Source organism: Sorex araneus, chromosome 6 (genome assembly GCF_027595985.1).
Source record: "Sorex araneus isolate mSorAra2 chromosome 6, mSorAra2.pri, whole genome shotgun sequence".
In the NCBI taxonomy this organism is placed as follows: Eukaryota; Metazoa; Chordata; class Mammalia; order Eulipotyphla; family Soricidae; genus Sorex; species Sorex araneus.
In genome coordinates, this window is record NC_073307.1 from 12,469,884 (window position 1) to 12,485,645 (window position 15,762).

At 48.0% G+C, this 15,762-nt stretch overlaps 1 protein-coding gene across 3 annotated transcripts in view; it reads right to left on the bottom strand.

Moving 5' to 3' along the window:
- The window catches only part of PDE5A (phosphodiesterase 5A), a 108,337-nt gene that overhangs the window by 44,468 nt on the left and 48,107 nt on the right, over window positions 1–15,762 (bottom strand). For all 3 annotated transcript variants that reach the window (XM_004612726.2, XM_055142545.1, XM_055142544.1), the window contains exons 4-7: window positions 8,603–8,674; window positions 7,203–7,292; window positions 5,541–5,678; window positions 2,520–2,587 (exon numbers count right to left, since the gene is read on the bottom strand). In XM_004612726.2, coding sequence (XP_004612783.2) covers window positions 2,520–2,587; window positions 5,541–5,678; window positions 7,203–7,292; window positions 8,603–8,674 — 368 coding nt within the window. The remainder of the gene's footprint in view (window positions 1–2,519; window positions 2,588–5,540; window positions 5,679–7,202; window positions 7,293–8,602; window positions 8,675–15,762) is intronic.

Consider the following 15,762-nt stretch of genomic DNA (forward strand, 5'->3'; position numbering starts at 1 on the left):
CACTCTCTCCCCAATAATTCTTAATTATTCTTAAATAATTCCCCAAATTTTAATGTGGGGGGAGGGAGGGTGGTTTTGGCCACGGCCAGCTCTGCTGAGGCATCATTCTCACGGTGTCTAGGGGACCTTATGAGGTACCGGGGATTGAACTGGGCTGGCAAAGCACTTGCCTGCTGTACTATCTCTCTGTCCCCTTAAATATTTTTTAACAGAAGTCATGGCCTTTCGTTGGATAAAATAATCTAGAAACAAGCTGTGAGTTAAATAGCCATTTAAGTGAATCAGTCGCCCTGGTCACGTGCTCCCTACTACTGCCTACTGCGGCTGGCTCCAGGACAGGAAAGGTGGGAAGGGTGAGAAGGGCAGAAGAAAGGGATGCAGAGGGCAGAGGGCAAAGGGCAGAGGGCAGCTCTGCAGAGCGTGCAGGGTGAGTCGGCTGGAAGAAAAAATTCTGCACCCAAGGATCTGAGTCTGCAGCTGCACAAGCTGGCAAAGTGCATTCCGCGATCTAATGGTAAGATTTCCAATTCTCTATATTTATTTTGCTATTTTCAATGGCTTCTGGAATTTTTTTTTAAAGATGAACATTTTGAAATACCCACCACAAAGGATGGAAATCAAATCCTTGAACATCTGACTCCCAGATTCAGATAGTAAAAATAATTTTATCATCTTTGCTGAATCTAAAACCAGATGTACGAATACACTTACCTGTTTGACGTAGATTGCATTTGGAAATATTTTATTATTTATCTTAAAATGAGCCATTTTAAATGGTGAGGGCATCTTACCACTTTATAATACCTGAATAGGACGGCATGAATTTCCTAAAACTAAGAACATTCTCCCACGAATAATCCTATCTGGCTAATTCCAAAGAAATGACACACCACCTGCTAGCATCCAACCCAAGCTCAAATTGCCACTAGTCCCCAGACAGTCTTTGCTGTCAGAGTTAGAGGTGAGGTCCACACAGAGGCCTGGCACGGCTTCTCACTGCCCTCTCTCAGAACTGGCACTCCCCTCCCTTCAATTCCCCAACAAGACTCTTTGTTTTTTTGTTGTTTTGTTTTTTTGCTTTTCTGAGTCACACCCGGCATTGCACAGGGATTACTCCTGGCTCTGCACTCAGGAATTACTCCTGGCAGTGCTCAGGGGACCATATGGGATGCTGGGAATCGAACCCGGGTCGGCTGCGTGCAAGGCAAACACCCTACCCGCTGTGCTATCGCTCCAGCCCCTCCAACAAGACACTTTGAAGAGCCAAGTGCAGATACTTTTCATGATGTTCCATAAACCAGATTTCTACTGAAGATGTACTGAAAGAACTACAATCAAGGTGCTTGGTAGTGAGACACCTCGGCTGATTGTTCACCACATGAACTAATTCTGAGAGGCCAACGAGAGTGGGAAAAATCTCCTGGATCTTTCACACCAAATAGCAACGTTCCATGTACATAACTCTCTGGAGCTTTATAAGAAGTATCATATATAAGAGATGCAGTTTTTTAATTTAATAATTTTTTTGCTTTTTGGGTCACACCCAGTGATGTACAGGGGTTACTCCTGGCTCTGCACTCAGGAATGACTCCCGATGGTACTTGGGGGAACACATGGGATGCTGGAGATTGAACCTGGGTCGGCCGCATGCAAGGCAAATGCCCTACTCGCTGTACTATCGCTCCAGCCCCATGAGATCTAGTTTTGACAATCGGGAGTAAAATAATTTGACACAAGTCAGTACTGTGATAAACACCATTGTTATGCCGAAGAATCTCTGACACTTTACCCTGGGTGACTTAAATGACCTGGAATACTATCCGTAGACTTATGCAAACACCCTTTTTTTGCTTAAGGTGAAAGAGGATGTGAGAGAACACTGACAGTTGACTCTGAACTCTGAAGAATTTAAAAATTGTTCAGAAAGTGCATGAAACAATAAGGTGTACATTACTTTATCATATCAATCCTTGCTGTTTCTGAATTACAGAGAAACATAGTAAAATCATTATTTTTAAAAAAATAAACAAATAAACTGCAATGGAGCCCTGGTTTGATCCCACCACAGGGAGGTATATTGCTGTGCGTGAGTCTAAGCCTCCCTTCAGTATGAGCTAAAGCTCTGCATTTAATTCCAGTCATAACCACCTCAGAAGCTTGTTCAGAAGTGCATCAAGTTTCATGTGAGCATCCAGTATGCAACGAAAATGATATTACTGAAATATAGTCCTTGTAGGTCTAAAATGAGGCAGTTCACACTCAAAAGAAATTACCCAGGCCTACACGCCAATAGCACCATTCACTGTGTAGAAAAGGTTGTCCGTGAGATCAACTGTAGTGAACAAAATACAGAAATTCAATATTGAACAATATATTCACGAATGTAATTATATGTATGCAGGGCAGAGTGGAGGGGTATAAGTATGAGCCTTTAGCTTCCCTGTCTTAGACAGTTCATGAGATAACTACGTAGTTGGCCATATATATTGGTCATTAAGACAGAGAACAAGTTATTTTACCTCATTAAAGTATCTGATGGTTTCTCTAGCTCCTCGTGCTCCATGTGAAACACGCTGGAAAAAGAATCCTGCAAAGAAAACACTGGGTGTGAGACAAGTTTCACAAAGTAATGAGAACTGTCGAGATCTGATCTATGAGTGCAGTGACCAGAGACAAGGACACTTCACACACAGGCTCATCCAAGGACTGACGTTATGGTGCTGTCAAATCCACATCCCACCCGCTAAGAGTCATGATCCCATGCATGCTTATAAGTCTCTGAAAAAATGCATATGCTACAACTGTGTTTCTCTAGCAAGGGTAAATGGAGACTTAGGACTACTCTGTATTTATTAGAACTTCTTTAGTTTCAGGAGGTTTTGTTTTTCTTTTTTTGGGGGGTGGGGTGGGGATAGATGGGTGTGTGGAGTGTGTGTGAGTGTGTGTGACTGTACTGTGTGTGTGAGTGTATGTGAGTATGACTATGACTGTGAGTGTGTGTTTGTGTGTCTCCAGGAATCAAACCCTGAACCTCCCATGAGCAAGTCAAACGCTCTACTGCTGGCTTCCTTCCTGGCCCCATCAGCAAACACGGCTTGCTGTTGCTAACTCTTTGATGAAAGAATTCTTGATGGAAGATATAAAATCCACTACTATTTCATGAGATCATTAAAATAATTGTCAGAATTTCAGCAGCACAGAGAAGCACTTCTGAAGGAGCATTAAAAACCAGGACTCATACCCATGCTCTATTTACAACTCAATATATAACTAGAAAGAAACAAATAAATACATCAGCTTACTCTGGAGTAGAAGGCCAAAGTACTCTTTTTCCTTTTGCTTGCTTTTGGGCCACCCAGCAGTGCTCAGGGCTCATTCTTGGCAGGATTCAGGGGACCATATAGGGTGCGGGGAGCTAACCCAAGTCAGCCAAGTGCAAGCACCCTGCCTGCTATACTGTCTCTCTAGCCCTAGCACTTTCCCCCCTCACATGTACTTAGATTTAAATGTTGCTTAAGCACGTATTTATTTTTCTTTTTTTTGATCCATACCTGGTGGGGCTCAGGGACCAAGGTGTGCTCAAGATAGGAACTTGGGTCTCTCCATGCAGAGCCTGTGCTAAGTCTTTGCCTTATATTTCTGGCCATAACTGAAGTATCTTTAGACAACGAAAGTTCTAATCTAAACAAGCTACCTAGCTCCTATACCAACAGGGCAAGCTGTTGAAAATAAATGCACAAAACCTATTTTGTGAGCAGAGATATTTCTGGGCTAGCTTTCAAAGCACCACTGATCCAAACTGCTGGCCCCTGATGGAGGTTGGCAGGTAGACACAGGAGCTAACTGTCACGCAATGTGACATTTAAGCTACTGTAAATGGAGTGCCTTACACATGACTTTCAAAAGGAAAATCTTAAAGAGCAGGTCGGAGAGCAAAAGTGATAAACTGACATAGTGTATATTAGTTCTGACCTGAACTTTAAAGTTTTTTAAAACTTTAAAAAACGATTTCCTACGCATCTTCATATCAAGTTACTTTTAAAGCTAATTGAAAAGGTGCTAAGAACTATTTTTGAGAAAACTGATGACCTTACAGCAAAGTAAATTTGATGTCTTAAAAATAATGAGAAAGGCACAAAAATCCACATTGAATCAAAGAGTAGGATTACATGGTATAGATAGTATCACTGTCTTCAAATTTAGTTTTGGGCCACACCCAGCAGTGCTCAGGAATCACTCCGGGCCGTGCTCGGGGGACCGTATGGAAGGCCAGAGACTGAATCTGGGTTAGCTGTGTGCAAGGCAAGTGCCTTACCCGCTGTGTTATCGCTCTGGCCCCGTCTTCAAATTTTTAATGCCAGCATTAAGTATCGTTTATTACTCTACTCCCCAGAAGACATTAATTCCAACCTCAGATATATGGGCTGTACCCGACCTCACCCAAGTGCTAACCCAACTCTCTTTCCTAACCTACCCATGAAGGGCCTATTCTCGGGGCTTAGAGGAAAAAGGAAACCAACAAGTACATCAAAAAGAAATGTCCCAGGAGCAGCGGTTCAGAGGCTGAGCAGAAAGGAGCCACATGAAAGAAGGGCGCCTTCCAGCCAGAGCCCCGATTCCAACAGCAAACTGCGCGGCTGGTGCAGAAGGCGCCGGCCCCGGACGCAGCTGACCGTCTCTCTGCACATCCCTGCCTCTTCACGGTACAAACCGACCGTCTCCCTGCACATCCCTGCCTCTTCACGGTACAAACCGACCGTCTCCCTGCACATCCCTGCCTCTTCACGGTACAAACCGGGGGGCCAACCCGCCAATTGGAACACTTGGGTGGCTTTCCACTGCTGGCAGAGCATTTGGGACTCAGAGACACCTTTAATCACATCCTTCTAGTGGGCCAGGTCTTCGGGTATCTAAATACTTCCTGGTTTAAAAAAAAATATTGGGGGAGGGGAGTGGCGGATAAGGCCAGAGATGGGGCTCAAAGGGCAGAGCATGTGCTAGCACCGGGCGTGGTCCCCGACACCCAATGACAGCCAGCTCCGCCCAAGTACTTCCGGTCTCGCTCTGGGGCTTCCTCAGCTCCACGCAGCCCAAGTACCATCAGGTGCTCCAGCTCCAATTTGGGGGTATGTTTTGGGACCACAGCGGTGCTCAGGGCTAGTCCTGACTCCGGGCTCAAGCTCTGGCAGTGTTTGGGGACCCAATGTGGTGCCGGGGATCAAACTGGGGGCGGCAGGATGAAAGGCAAGTGCCTTCACTCCTGTACTATGCCTCCACCCCAATTTTCTCCTACTAAACCCACCAAGAGGGGCTTTACTTGCTCGCTGCAAGGAGGGCACCGCCTCTGGCCACGAGAAACCAGCAGGGCCTTAGTCAAAAGGTTCCGAGTAGAAGGCAGCTCTGCCTCCCGCCTCCTTCCTGTACACTGGTCCAGTGTACTCTCTACCGTCACACAGCCCCTTGGGGTGGGGGGGGCAGGGGGGCACTGCTTTCAGGAATTTCCGTTTCTTTCTAAAAACAAAGCCATGCTGTGTACTCACGGAGCAATCTTCATCCACTATGAAAATGGTGCATTTCTGCACCTGCATGAAAGAGATAATGGTGGCAGCTATTTTCTTTAGTATTACTTCCAATGACTGTTGTTCTTCAAAGATTAAGCTAGCGAGGTCGAGCAGCACCTAGACCCCCAAAAAGAAAAAAAATGAAAAAGAATTAAGAGCATTTTTAATAGCAATTGTAACTATTAAAGCGATAGAGTGATTCATGAGTTTTTTTTAAATATATTTTGAGGGTCACACCCGGTGATGCATAGGGGTTACTCCTGGCTCATGCACTCTGGAATTACTCCTAGCGGTGCTTGGAGGACCATTTGGGATGCTGGGAATCGAACCTGGGTTGGACGCGTGCAAGGCAAACACCCTGCCTGCTGTGCTATCACTCCAGCCTCTCATGACTTGTTTTTAAAAGAGAAATGATCTAACCCATTATTAACTATGTACATCTTTAATTACTAGCAGAACTTCCCTACTGTTAGAATTATCATTCTGGGAGAAACCATTATGGATGGGGAGTTTGCATCAGTACTTCTTTTTCCTGACTTCCCTCCAATGAGCTTTGTATCCTGGGCAAGTATCTTAAAAGTGGGAATAACTAGAGTAGCAATAGCAGCAGTTGTGAGGACTAACGCAGTAAAAGTTTTAAGGCATTTTGAAAGGAATTCAGTTGAGAAAATAGCTATTGCTACAAACTTTAGTGATTAACATTTATCAACAGTTATCAACATTTTCACAGAGTGTAGGAGATGCCATCCAAAATAAACAAAGCGCTAAGCATTCTTTTTGTGTTCTTTCCGATAATTTCTCTTTTGTCTGAATTCCAAAAAATTTCTTCTCATCACACACACACACACACACACACACACACAGACACTCACACACATTCTCTTGAGTTTGGTAAAGTTTTTTTGCTTGAAAGAGGTTAAGTAATGGTCTCCAAGAAAAGAATAAAAAAATGGTCAAAAGTGCCCCTAAATAATGGAGTGTTTGGCGGGGGGGGGGGGGGCGGGGAAATCACCAACATGAGGTGATTTTCTGCTAGGGCAAAAAGCTCTTGGCAGCAAATAAAGTAAGAATTCAAAAACACTGAGAAAAAAGTATGTAACAGGGAGTATGGAGAGTATCACCTAGCACAGTACTTACAAACACTTAATTTCGTCTTTTGTTTTGGGGACTTTATACTTGGCAGGAGTCACTCCCAGAGGTGCTCAGGGGATCAGGTGGTGCCAGGGATAGAACCCACACCTTCTGCACTCAAAGCATGCGCTCCATCCACCCAGCTAGCTCTGTTCCGAACCCTTCATTTCATGGAGCAACTCTAGAGTAAACCTATAAAAAGCTTAGGAAAAGTTCATTCCAGTGGTAGACAGAAAACAGAAGGGGACTGTGAGGGGAGAATCACAGGGGGGGATGGGAACTTAGGGTAAAAGCAGCGCGAAAAAGGGAGTATAAGAAACCCTCATTTGTCAAATTCAGGAACAGAGGATGTCTGGGAAAGAAGATAAGTATTAGAAGAAACAGCCCAAACATTTACAAACTGGATCTCAACCATTTGTATATTGAATCATGTGCGTATATTGCTTGAATAAAAACATAACAATGCCAATTAAAAGCTTCCTGTATTGGCTTACTCGGCACTGCACTTGCCTGATTTCTCCTGTTCTCCAGCAATGAGGTCTCGTAGAGTTGAGCGTTATGAAGAACAATACCACAGAAGGCCAAGTAAGCAGCAAAGTCCTAGAAAACAGGTACCCACACAGCTAAGTAAGGGTTGTCGAGAAATCAGGCCCGTTATGTTGCCTCAGTGAGAGATGGCGTTTCAAACCAGGAATGAGAGCCAAACAGTTAGAAAGTCAGAGGTGCTGGTGGTAATTCTGCATAAAACCAATGAATGGTGCCAATATGGGCCCACCTATTATTATTGCTGTTGTTGTTATTATTATCATTTTGTAGTGCCAGGAGTCAAATCAGGGCCTCACAGACACCAGGCAAGAGCTCTAGTGCTGAGCTGTATCCTGGTCCTTCAAACCTGAGCTTCTAAGCCTGGCTCTATCATCCACATCATACTCTACACAGTGACTAAAATAGGTGCTTCCAAGGGAGCACTTTATTCACAGGCTCCGTGATGTTCTGCCACTAGAATTTTCACTCCGTAAAGAAAACAAATCTCTCTAGCAGCGTTTACATTAATGGACTGGAAACAAACAATGATTATAAGCGAATAAAGACTAGAAAGTCAACCGACAGGCTAAAAAAAGAAAAAAGAAATTGTCACATGTCACTGGCAAGAACCGAACTGGTTTATTCTACAACTTTACAAGGTTGTCGCTATGCTCTCAAGCAACTAAAACAGGGAACCTGCAAGGGTTGTACCCAGGCCTCAGCAGGAAGGCCCAAATAACTGTGACTTGAACATCCACCAAACGCAGAACTGCAAGTGGGGAAGGCTCCTGTGGGTGCCCAGGGGAGTGATGTGAGCAGAGACAGGCTCTACCGGGCAGGGAGTAAAAGCCACCAACAGTATGAGATTGCGGGGGGCTCGCAGGCTTCCTCCCTCCCTCGGAGGGCGGGCGTGTGTGGAAATTCTTCCTTCAGCGCGGGATCAGGGAGCCATAAAATACTGCAGACTCACCGTCTTTCCTGAGCCCGTCATAGCATCACCCCGCCTGAAATCACACCTTGGCGCCCTGTTGTCTGCGCAAAGCTCGTAAAATATCCCAACCCGGGTACCACCCAGAGTGGGGCGGGGGCTCAAGAGTGGGTGTCCCACTCAAGGTGGCACTCCTGGACAGCCGTGTCGAAAGGCAAATGAAGCACCCGTGAGGAGGTCGGCTGAGGGCGGAAGGGAGGTCTATGCCAGTTTTCCCAGGTTAGCACTGATGGGAATTCCGGCTACTTCTCAGCACTTCCAATCCTGTTGAAATCACTGTTTTTCTAGATCCACAGTTCCAGCATCTTTCATCCTAGAGGTCTCTGCCCTAAATTTAATCAACACACAACCAGAGAGCGTCTTCCTGTACTGCCATCACCCAGCCACATTTTCGTACCTTTTCATCTTTTTCCGTGAAAGTCCCACCGTTGCCTGATTTCTTGTTGATGGCCTGAGCTACACCGACAACCTGCAATAAGGAAGAAGAGCGATCACCGCACTGACAGAAATTATTGGCACAAATGCACCCAAACGTATTCACAGAAGAATTTATATATGTGCTTTAAATCAACAACTGAGCTCCAAGACCTCTCAGCCCTTGATCTAATTCCATATAATTTACTAGCCCCCTGTTTTTCTTAATAAAAGCTTAACTGTTTTAATGTCTTGGGTCCTTTACAGTACTCGATTCTATGATTTCAATCTGGATGGGCAGAGAAATGATTGGTTTCCACATTTTATGCATATTTTATTGCTTTTGAATAAGAAATTACTTAAGTCCTATCACATTTTAGAGAAAAGGAATATTTCATATTGGTTTAAATAAGTTTAGCCATTCAAGTAGTTTATTTATTGGTTATATACATTTATATAAGTAAGTTTAACCATACAATTAGTTTATTACTTAAAAATAGCCCAAACAGAACAGGACTTCTGGCTAATCATGAAGGAGAATGATTGTGCAGGTGGCAGAGCACGTGGGGGGAGGCCTGACTTTGATGCCCACTAATGCATGTCCAGCTCCCCATGATCGTGACCCGGGGCCCCCTGGCCTCTATATTAAGCTCTAGGGCATCTGGGTGTGAAGGAGGAGAAGGAGGAGGAGGAAGAGGAGGAGGAGGAGGAGAAAGAGAAGGAGGTGGAGAAAGAGGAGGAGAAGGAAGTGAAGGAAGAGGGAGGAGAAGGAGGAGGAGGAAAAGGAAAAGGGAGGAGGAGGAAGAGGAGGAGGAGGAGAAAGAGAAGGAGGTGGAGAAAGAGGAGGAGAAGGAAGTGAAGGAGGAGGGAGAAGAAGGAAGAGGAGGAAAAGAAGGAGAAGGAAGGAGGAAGAGGAGGAGGAGGAGGAGGAAGAGGAGGAGGAGGAGGAGGGAGAGGAGGAAGAGGAGGAGGAGGAGGAGGAGATGGAGATGAGGGTGAAGATGAGCCCTAATATGGAAATGTAACTCAACTTCTATTGCAACTTCTCTCCATGAAAATTATTCAACAGATAGACAGATATTAAGGTTGGGGGAGGGGGCTTTCAAAAGTCAAAACAGGGACTAAAGGCTGGGTTTTATTCAAATAGATCAGGAGGAGTTTGAAAAATGAAATCTTGATGAGACTGAGCTAATACGTCCTGCGAACGCGCCGTGAGTTTCCACAAAGATGCAGCAAGGCTTTTACGAGCCCTCTGGGGTCTCGGCTCGACGGGGCCTTCACATCCGGGGTCCGGCTGCAGTCTGAGTGATCACCCTCCTCTCAGGAAGACCGTCGTGCTCTCGCTGGGCTCTGCATAAATTCTCCTCTTTCCTTCCCTCTGCCATGGGATGGCCTCAGAATAAGCTCATTATCCCTAAATGGTCACAGCCTAGGAATAAAGTCCTGAGCGATGAGCTGTCGGCTCCTGATAGCCTCGGCTCACTCCAGCCCCACAGCTTGAATATTCTAGAGCTGGAGAGAACGCAGCAGACTGAAGGCATTCTTTCACCGGGAGGCCCAGGGTTCAACCGGGTACGGCACAGCCCCTGCGCCACTGGGAGCCTGGAGTAGGCTCTGAGCACACTGGTGTGCCCCCCCCCCCCAAAAAAAAAAGAAGAGAAAACAAAAGAAGGAAATGAAAGAAGGAAAGGAAGGAAGGGAGGGACGGGGTAGGGAAGGAGGGAAAGAAAGAAAATGATCTAAAATACCCCTGGAGGGAGACAGGAAGAGGAAGAAATGTCCTTTTTTGGACATTTCTACCGTAAGGCAGAAACCAGAGAGGTTTATTTGAAAAGTGAAAAGGAAAAGCACCACATATCCAGCTATCCTTTTCCTCCTTCCTGTCCTCACTCAGTTGCTCCCTTTCCTTTCTTAGGTGCTTCTTGGCTCTGGAGGCCTCCACTCACTGACTGACTGCCTCTGTATTGGCTAGGGTTGAAAACAGACACATGCACTCGGATGAAACTGACGGAAGCCGTCAGGGCCTCACTGGGGTCTGACAAATAATTTGGTTCTTTTAAGGGTTCATTCGCTCACTTAAGATACTTAAAATAATATGAGCCTGACACCCAAGGACAGTAGACACAAGGGCCAGGAAGATTGTCCCATAGTTGGAAGCCTGCCTCATGAGCTGGGGGAGAAGGCAGCTGGGATAGAGAAGGGATCACGAAGACAACGATGGTTGGAGGGACGGATCGGGATGGGAGATGTGTGCTGAAAGTAGGTAAAGGACCAAATGTGATAACCTCTCAGTTTCCGTATTGCAAACCATAATGCCCCAAAGTAGAGAGAGAGTATGGGGGAAATTGTCTGCCATGGAGGCAGGGGAAGGGTGGGAAAGGGAGGGTGGTGGGTGAAGCTTTGTGCCGAATGAAAGGTTTGGCGGAAGCCTTAACTTGAGGAGAAAGGAATTGAAAGCAGATGGGCCAGTACAGACAGTTCCCAGCCCACGGCCCCGTCTGAACGATGCAGACTGAGCACACACCACACTCACGTGCCATCTCTACCTGCAACTGCAGGAGGCAATGAACGGACCAAGCAAGGATTGGTTCATTCTCCAATCCCTGACACTGCACCATTCCCCGGCACCAACAGGAGTGATTCCGGGGAACCACGGAGCGTAGAAGCAGAACCCCAGTACCTCTGGGTGCCCGCCCCCAGCAAAAGAAGAGAGGGGGTGTGGAGAGCTAGCTGCAATAATTTGTGTCCATTGCTATGAACTGACCAAGGGTTATGCTTGATCCAAAGTCTTCACAAAGGGAAACTGGCCGGAAGCTGTTTTAGGGTTCAAGTCCAGCTACCTAGTGACCGTCTTGGTTAGTTGGGGGCTGCTGAGTCCCTGAAGGGACAGTGTCAGTGTGGGTCGGTCTCGCTGTGGTTGCACAGCTGGTCTGGGAGCAAGGACTGGGGGATGCAGAGAGGACCAACTTCACGGGCGTAGGAACGTCATCTCAGCCAGAAGTGCAGAACCGAGCACAGCCTGTGCCCAGGGGGCCGTGGTGTGAGTACGAGACCTCTTCAAGGCTGGTCACCCCAGCATTTTTTTCTTTTATTTTCTTTCTTTTTACTTTTTTTCCCCTTTTTGTGTCACACCCAGAGATGCACAGGGTTACTCCTGGCTCTGCACTCAGGAAATACTCCTGGTGGTATTTGGGGGATCATATGGGATGCTGGAATCGAACCCGGGTTGGCCGAGTGCAAGACAAACGCCCTACCCACTGTGCTACTGCTCCAACCCCCTCGTCCCCCAGCACTTCTTTCAGACTCATGTCTCGATTTCAATGCGGGGTCCCCTTTGCATGGGGGTCCACTCAGGCGACCACTATAGCCAGGGAAGGACCAAACATAACCTTGTCAGTACATAGCAATGGACTCAAATGATTGCAGCTAGCTCTCTGCACCTCTCTCTTCCTTTGCTGGGGGCGGGCGCCCAGAGGCACTGGGGGTCTGCTTCTATGCTCCGTGGTCCCCGGGAATCACTCCTGGTGGTACCGGGGAATGGTGCAGTATCAGGGATTGGAGAATGAACCACAACTTGCTCCCGTTCCTTGGGCCGTTCACTGCCTCCTGCAGCTCACCACTGCCACCCCACTCGGGCCACAGTGTGGTGCGCTCAGAGCAGAGAGGCACAACCCCCACCTCCAGCCCGACCGCCAGACCCCGGGACCCCACCCCGGCCACGCTTCAGCACCACAGTCCACACTGTATGTTTGACCGATCTCGCAACACATGCTGGTTCTGCCTCTCCGGGCCAAGTGCTCCCGCAGAGAAATGCAGAGGGCGAGGCCCGCCTCGTGCCTGGAACGTGGCTGCTGCCTGCTCCAGGGGCCACGTTTTCTTCTCTCAGGAGGTTCTTCTTCCCTTCCCAGGGGTCACACAGCACAGATCAGACGCGGACGGTCAGTAACGGGAACCCAGCTTCTTGGGGTCACTGGGAAAACAGGAAGCTTCCTGCTGGCGGGAGGAGCCAGGGAAGGATTCTCTCCCCAGGGTCCTTCTCAAACTTTCCTTGGACCCCATGGTCACTCACTCCACGCTGGGTGACTCCTAAGCAATGAGCGCCTGGTAAGTGCCGTTCAGTGCGGAAGACAGTGAAGAAAGACACAGATGTGTAGACGCATGCTCCTGTCCCATGTTTTATGTCCAAGCGTCAGAGCGGGAAGGATCTCCAGAGCCTCCTCCAAGGCCAGCTGTGCTTACTGAGGACCAGTCTCAAACTCTGGCTGATTTCTAAGCCCTGGGCAACCTTTAAATTAGGGTCACAGATCCCAAAGATGTTCTCATCCGAGGCCCTGGATGGGACCAGGACGCTCCTGCAATGACAAAGGGAACTGGGCAGATGTGATGAAGGAGGTAGAGATGGGGAGAAAGAAGATCAGGGGGACAAACCAATGTCAAACCCGTGGGAGTGGAGACTCAGAGATGCTCTGCTCCGTCTCAGAGATGGAGGAAGGGGCCACAAGCCAAGGGGCGTGGGCAGCCTGTGGACACTAGCCAAGGCCACAAGGCAGGTGCTTCCCCCAAGAATCTATGCAGGAGCACAGTCTCTCTGAGATCCGACCAGAACTATTTGGAATTTTGACCTCCCAAACTAAAAGATACAGCAAATTTTTACATCAATATCACAAAATTGGGACTGGAGTGATATACAATGGGAAGAGCACTCGCCTTGCACATAGATGACCCAGGTCCAAGCCCTGGCACCCCCATATGTTCCCTGGAAGCCTGTCAGGAGTGATCCTTGAGCACAAAAATAGGAATAAGCCCTGAGCACTGCTGGATGTGTCCCTAACAACAGCAATGACAACAACACATACATATCATAAACTTTATCACAATGCAACAGCCCTAAAATAATAAAAGTGAAAGAAAACTAAAACCACTCCAACGGGTTTGACAAAAATAATATACTGGCACTGTTTGAAGTCACTTAACTTTCTGGCATATTTTTTAAACAGCAGTAAGACATTAACCCATCCCATCAGAATTATGATCACTTTCTTCAACTCCTACTTACAGAGGTTCTTCCCTCTCCCTACAGCCTTGGTTTCATCCTCTAAGTTGGCACCTTCCTTGCACATCTTGCCCTCTATTTGCCAATGGCTTTCTTCCTTCAGTCCCCTCCTAGACAACAAGCCATATTGATCTGATACCATCTCTATATACAAATGGTCTCATAATTCAAGACTCTTTAATGATTTTCTGCACCTGTATGCTGAGAGCTGAAGATGGTCTTAATGGGCAACTTTCACTCAGGCCATGTCAGTGCATCCTTGAATTAGGAGGCCATGACCATCTGTCTTTAGGTCACTCCTTGAAATATTACCTCTCATCCCCTCCCCGGAGGCTGCATCCTAGACCTGCAGGCTGGTCCCCAGAGCTCCTGGTATGAAAGCTGGACCCAGTTTCGGGGGTGGTTTCAATCCGACTGCTTTACACCTGGGAACAAGTACCGGGGAAGCATTCTTCTCACTGTGGGCTGAAAGCCTTTCCCCTGTTATGTAAAACGCTTCCCTGTCCAACTCTGCATGGCAAATGGGACGGACTCGCGGCTGACAGTGAAATATTCCCATTCTCAACCTCCTCTTCTCCATTCACGGCCCGGCTCTCAAGCGAGATGTGTTTTGCAGGGGAGGATGGATGACCTGGGCTTAATGGCAGCATCTGTGCTTTGCAGGTTCCTAAATGCACTCAATGATGATCACTTGTCTCACCCGGACTTCAAAGCCTGAGGACGCGGGGGAGGGAGGGGGGATGCCTGTCCCCAAGTTACAAGCCAGGCACCCTGAGGTGGAGAAACGTGCTTGAGGCATTGTTGTTCTGCAAGCAGCGGCCAGACCAAGTCGTGCTGGCAGCAAAGGCGCCTTCCTGCAAACACGGTCCCTCTCTGCCTCCTGGACAGTCACAGAAAAACAGCAGCATGCATGAGCAACTCAATACACAACCCGCACCTGGTGTGGGGACTGCCCCACGACCCGTGTGCCCACCTCCGCACACAGCACTGCCAACGCTGACTCCAGAGCCTCGGGTCCAACTGACCATTAAGACTCACTCCCCCTTGGGGCTGGAGCAATAGCACAGCGGGTAAGGTTTTTGCCTTGCATGTGGCAGATACGGGTTTGATTCCCAGCATCCCATATGGTCCCCGGAGCACCCCCAGGAGTAATTCCTGAGTGCATGAGCCAGGAGTAATCCCTGTGCATCGCTGGGTGTGACCCATAAAGCAAACAAACAAACAAAAAAAGACTCACTCCCCTGGCGCGAGGGGAGGGGGTGGGGGGGAAACACATCCTGCATTTGGCAAGGTGTCAGCTTGGGGCGGACGGCTGCGGACTGACCCCAACAGGTGGCTGGACAGACTGTGAAACCAGAAGCCGCCTGCCTGCCTGCCGTTACCTGGCACAGCCACCTGCCCTGAAACAGATCCACAGGTCTGCAGCCTGCAAGGTGCCGCCTGCCTGGAGTTTCCTGACAGTTCTGGATGGAGGGATGTGCCACACGCCGCAGACACGGGAGAGGGCGGCAGCACACGCCATGGCTGAATCTTCTGCACAGAGCAAAGCAGCTCTGAAAGGCGTTGAAGGAACACCTTCTTCTTTAGAGTTGCTTGCTTTCTTCCTGTCACTGCCATCAGCTCTGGCCGTGCTCTGGGGCCATCGGGGTGATTCTGAGCACTGCTCAGGGATCAGGATCAAACCCAGGGTCTCACATGGGCCAGCCACGTGCTCTAGCCCGTGAGCTCCATACCCGCTTCCTTTCTCACGGTGAAACTGAGCACTCGTAGCATTCCTCTTGTTTCTCCTAACCCATCACAACCACGAGAAGCCACACCACAGTTATTTTGCTCGAGAGATCTTGGGAAGGAACAGTGTGTGTGTGTGTGTGTGTGCGCGCGCGCGCGTGCTGCCCCTAAGCAGAACACACTACGGAGAAATTCCTTTCTCTCTTCTGGGTGCACGCGCGTGCATACACACACACACACACACACACACACACACAACTGGTTTATGCTCAGTAAATCCTTCAGACAGAGATGAAAGTCTATTGCGTTGTCACGGTGAAAGCACTTTCTCTCTCCATGTTTCTGCCTCCAAGTGAAGAATT